General features: G+C 48.4%; 1 protein-coding gene across 2 annotated transcripts; it reads right to left on the bottom strand.

Moving 5' to 3' along the window:
* Positions 1 to 250: 250 nt before the first annotated feature.
* Positions 251 to 3,236, bottom strand: TCF21 (transcription factor 21). Of its 2 annotated transcripts, XM_014562465.2 has the most exons (3): positions 2,521 to 3,236; positions 705 to 802; positions 251 to 605 (listed from the first exon to the last, which is right to left on the bottom strand). In XM_014562465.2, exons 1-2 carry the CDS (start codon positions 2,968 to 2,970, stop codon positions 713 to 715), a joined length of 540 nt encoding a protein of 179 aa, XP_014417951.1. In that variant the 5' UTR covers positions 2,971 to 3,236; the 3' UTR covers positions 251 to 605; positions 705 to 712. The 2 variants fall into 2 exon arrangements, with proteins under 2 accessions (XP_014417951.1, XP_006188517.1); XM_006188455.3 differs by having other exon boundaries at positions 251 to 802; positions 2,521 to 3,235.
* Between the last annotated feature and the right edge of the window lie 1,531 nt (positions 3,237 to 4,767).

Below are 4,767 nucleotides of genomic sequence, written 5' to 3'. Positions count from 1 at the left end.
TTTACAGTTACATCATTTCTAATTGTCTTGAAAGTAACCTACAAATCCGAGAGACCAGTTTCTTTTTGAGGTTTCAGTGCAAAATATGGTCCACACCTTCATGGTGGAAATCGCACTGAATCATTTTCTACCTCTAGAAGTTTGGATAGAGGTTCAAAAGAACAACTTTATTATCTAGCTCCCCCATAGCTCCCACCTTTATCTTCCAAATATCTATATATATTTTAAAAATCACACCAAATATCAGGGCTTTTAGCAACATAAAGGAAGATTTATTTTTGAAAGTAGCAAAACTTGTTTGAAAAAAATATATTTTTAAATGAATTACTTTATAAATGTGACTGTCAAAGTCAGCTATTCTATGATCTACATTTTACAACGTATTATACAAAAGATACACATTGATAGGCTCTTATTATCTATTTATATATTTATAATTACATATTGCACTTGGACCAGCAAGGCTCGCAGAATCATTCACGGTAGAAGTTAATAAAGTTAAATAGATGGGAATCGTTGTAAGTACAGTTGATGTCCTCTGGTTTGGAAACGAATCTCCTCGTCGCTGCAAAGTGTTCTCGCGGGGTGGGACAGGGAGAGGAGCGCTGCAAGGGGAAAGCAGAGACAGAGAGCAGGGAGGGCAAGGGTCGTCTGCCTTCCCGGGGCCCGCTCCCCCTGGGAGCGCGCCTTTCCCAGACTCGCACCTCCAAGGTCAGGACGCCGTGGTTCCACATAAGCGACTCGCGGTCACCACTTCTTTCAGGTCACTCTCGGGTTTCCCGGCCACCATAAAGGGCCACGTCTGCAGGGGAGAAGAGGGTGGAGGTAAGTGGCCTTGGAGGAGGGGTGGGGCGGGTTGGGAGCTTGAGACCAAAGGAGAGGGCGCGGTGGGAGCAGGCAGTGATTTGGAGACACCCGTTATCTCTGCAGTTTCCTCGTTGTCCTAGTGAGCCCTGTGGCTGGATAAAGCAAAGAGCAGCGTTGGCGCCAAGTCACAGCTCGAGCTGGTGGAGCAGAGAGAGGCTGGAACTGAAACCCAAGAGAGGAGACCCTTGGAAAAGCCAGAGTGGCTCCCACCTTCGGCACAGCCCAGCGGAGGCAGATGCCACCGTGAGCCCGAGCAGGGAAGACGGGAAGGATCTCGCGCCACTGGGCACAGGGTTCCAGGTGAAGCGCCCTTCTGGCCCTTCTTCTGAGGCAGTGGTCAGGCTTCCCAGCCATGTCTCCACATCTAACTTTCGTTTCCTCCATCACAAAGGAGGGCTGGAACCACCGTTTCTAAATTAATTGCTAGCTCTTCAAAACAAATAGTGCTAATAAAAGAATATACTCGCGTATTTTAAGATCCTCTTCCCACTGGACTGAGCGAGCATAGCTTTCTCTTCCCTTCTCCGTGATGTTTATAACAAAGTTCACTTAAGTTTCTTATTCAAAGATGAAAGCAGCAGAGGCAGCTGGGAATGAAGACACTACTCTCATTTCAGTTACAGATTTTAAAAAGCTGTTAACTTGTTAGAAAAAAAGAAACTGACTCTTAATTGGAGAGAAAAATATTTTTGATAGCAAAATGTGGTTTTGCATCCCCCTCCTGCCCCCAGTCCCTGAAACCAATTCAGGGAGAAGACAATTCAAGCCTTCAAACCTCTCTCACTAGTGCTGGCCGATAAGACCACTTTCAAGAGGAAAGCCTCTCCTTCTTATCATACATAAACAGAAGGGTAGTTAGTTGTTGTTTTTCTTTAGAGCCTGGAAGTTTTAAAATTAAGTCAAGTGGAAAAGGGAATTAAAATATATTTCTTAAACAGTAGGATGCATTTGAGAAAAATGTTAGGCTCAGTGAACGTGACTTTTTAAGATAAAAAGTTACATGTTCTTAAATTTTGAGGTGAAGTGACCTATTTTAATATTATTTATTACAGTAATATTCGTGAGGATGTACTGATCGTGTTGATATTTTCTAGACCTTCTGGGATTCGAAAATATTAATCCACCTTTAAGAAAAGCGCAGAATATTGAAGTAGTTGGGAGTTTATTGTACAATTATGGGGTAGCATGAATGTGTTCATATCTAATGGTCCTATATATCTTGGAAAAGAAGGAGTCGGGTGTTTTTATTTACAAGAATTAGAGGGGCAAATCAAGTTCTACACTTCAGCTAAAAGAATAAAGGGATTCACAAAATACCTCCTCAGCCCGCAGCATCTTGTCCGTGTTCTCTCTGTCACGCACTAGCCCAGAAGGCGCTGGCGCGAGTGTGAGGGATCCCTCCTCTGCCAGCTCAATACGCTTGCAAACTCCTAATTGGGCTGCCACGTCAAACCCTCGCATAAATCACCGCATTCCGGCGGCTTGTGAGGCTGAGAGCGAGGGCCGGGTGGGGATCGCCTGCACTGGTCCCCTAGAGGCACTGGCTGCGGTGGCAGAGACTCGTGGGTCCCAGCCCGGAGCGCACACTCACACCGGGGATCCACTGCGGGCGCTCTGGCCCCCGGGACGCCGCAGCGGCACCGGAGAACTTACCAGGTTGACCGGATGAATATAACCGTTCTCGTACTTGTCGTTAGCCAGGATCTGCCTCAAGTGGGCGATGTAGCTGGACGCCAGCCTGAGCGTATCCAGCTTGGAGAGCTTGGTGTCCGGGGGCACCCAGGGCAGCGTGGTCTTGAGCCTGGAGAAGGCCTTGCTCAGCACCCGCATCCGGGCCCGCTCGCGGGCATTGGCCGCGTTGCGCTGGACCTGCTTCCCCTCTTGGCTGACCCCGCTCAGGGGGCTCTTCTTGGTGGGCGCCTTCCTCCTCTTGCCCAGGCCGCCGCGGCCCTTCTGGGGAGACCCGGTCTCACAGTTGGAGCTCTCCTCGGTGCTCTCGTTGGAAGTCACAAACTCCTTGTTCGAGTCCATTTTCAGCCCATCGCAGTCCAGCATCTCCACCTCTTGAAGGTCCTCCACATCGCTGAGGGAGCCGGTGGACATGTTTGGGGGAGAGGATGAGAGGGAAGGGAGAGAGGAGAGAGACCCCGAAACCAACGGACCCCCCCGAATATGGAGTGAGGAGCGGCCACCTCGGTTTGGGAGCTGGAGCTGGGGGTCTGGCTGGGTCTCACACCCCTTTCCTCGTCGCAGAGTTGTGAGAAGGAGCCGCGAGGGCTTCTGCGGGCAGGAAACCGACGCTCTGTTTCCCCACCCCCGGAGTCGTGGCCTTAGAGGAGTGTGAGAGAGCGCTGAGGAATTTGGTGGACACTAGGAATTTATCTGGGGAATCGAGAGGCGGATCCTTGCAGCCCAGGGGAGGGGCCTGCCGGGCCCCAGCTACGGTCTTAGACCCCTTTCACAACCGGAGGGAAACTCTCACGCAAAGCCCCTGATTTCCAAGTTGTAATGTAAATCAAGTCAATTGCAGGACGCAAATATCGGTCACCTACTTGCACTCCGGGCCGGCGGGGAGGAGCAGGCCCCACCCACAGCCCCTTCCCGGGGCCCATCTCCCAAGGCCTGCTTTCCCTCTTAAGAGGTCATAGCCGGTGATTACTGAGAACTTTAGGAAAATGACCACAACCTTTTGCTCTTTTTGGGCCTTCCACCCACACATCTCACTAGCAGTCCCTGGTCCCTCTTTCCCCAGAAAACATCAATTAAAATCCAGGCAAGGATCAACCGCCTACCGCCAACACCCTATAAGAAGACTCTGGCTTTTCCCAGGTACCTTCCCACCTTAACTGAGGTGAATTAAAACAAGAAGAGCTTCATAGGACCTTTAGGGTGATGGCAGAGAAAGCACCAAAAAATCCATCTGCACCTGGTGACTTTAAAGATATCAAGGAACTGCCTGTGTGTACACAGACAGACCAGATCATTGCACACTCACACACAACCACACACAGTTTAGGGGAGTGCGGGGAGTGAAATAGAATAATACCGATGTGTGGGAATTATTTTGTTAGTTGATCATCGTTTCTTCATGAAATTAAAATTTGCCCCTAAATTTCTTTCTAGAAATGCATCGAATATTGTCTTAAGGATGTTAGTTGCTCTCAGACATCACCTTGCCTGAGACTTCTTGTTTCCTCCCTCCAGGGCTGCCTGCTGACTGCCTTCTCCTGACATCCTCTTGGCTACCAGGGTTCCACATGTGAAGCTGACATTACAAAACACTAACCAATATTATCCCACTGGGAAATGTTCTTTTCCATCCCCAGTGCCAGCCCTGACCATCCTTCCTAAAGAAGAAAATCTGGAGAGTTAAGCAGAAAAGCAAAGGGAACCAGAAACCAAGGGATTGAATGACATTGATGAAATGAAATCAGAAAGACAGAATGCATGCATCTTTCTTACTAGCTCTTCTCTAGGTTTTCTTTCTTGGCAAGTAGGCAATGCAGACAAGAAGCTGGAGCAAAATGCCAGAGCGGCTTCTGAGCTTTCGGCTCCGGGTCTGCACCCCTCTTCTGCATTAAGATACCATATCTCTAATCCTGGGCTCAGCTGGGAATTCACTAACCTCTAATGTTTTGTTTTGTTAGCAGGGTTTTGTTTGCTTTCCCCCTGTGCTGTAAACTAAACAGATTGTCAGCAAATCAGTCTTTATTAATGAATTAGTGAGACACCGCCCCCCTTAATATCTTTGCCCAGGATCCAAAATTTGTTAATCACCAGTGTAGAGATTTATGAGCTCTCTTATTTTCTGTTGTTTGTGCAGGTGGAGATTTAAATGACCATATCCACTACCAAGATTTATTGCGAGAGTGATTGATGTTATAAACCAGGAAAAGGACT

Source organism: Camelus ferus, chromosome 8 (genome assembly GCF_009834535.1).
Source record: "Camelus ferus isolate YT-003-E chromosome 8, BCGSAC_Cfer_1.0, whole genome shotgun sequence".
In the NCBI taxonomy this organism is placed as follows: Eukaryota; Metazoa; Chordata; class Mammalia; order Artiodactyla; family Camelidae; genus Camelus; species Camelus ferus.
This window is presented reverse-complemented; position numbering and strand designations above follow the sequence as displayed.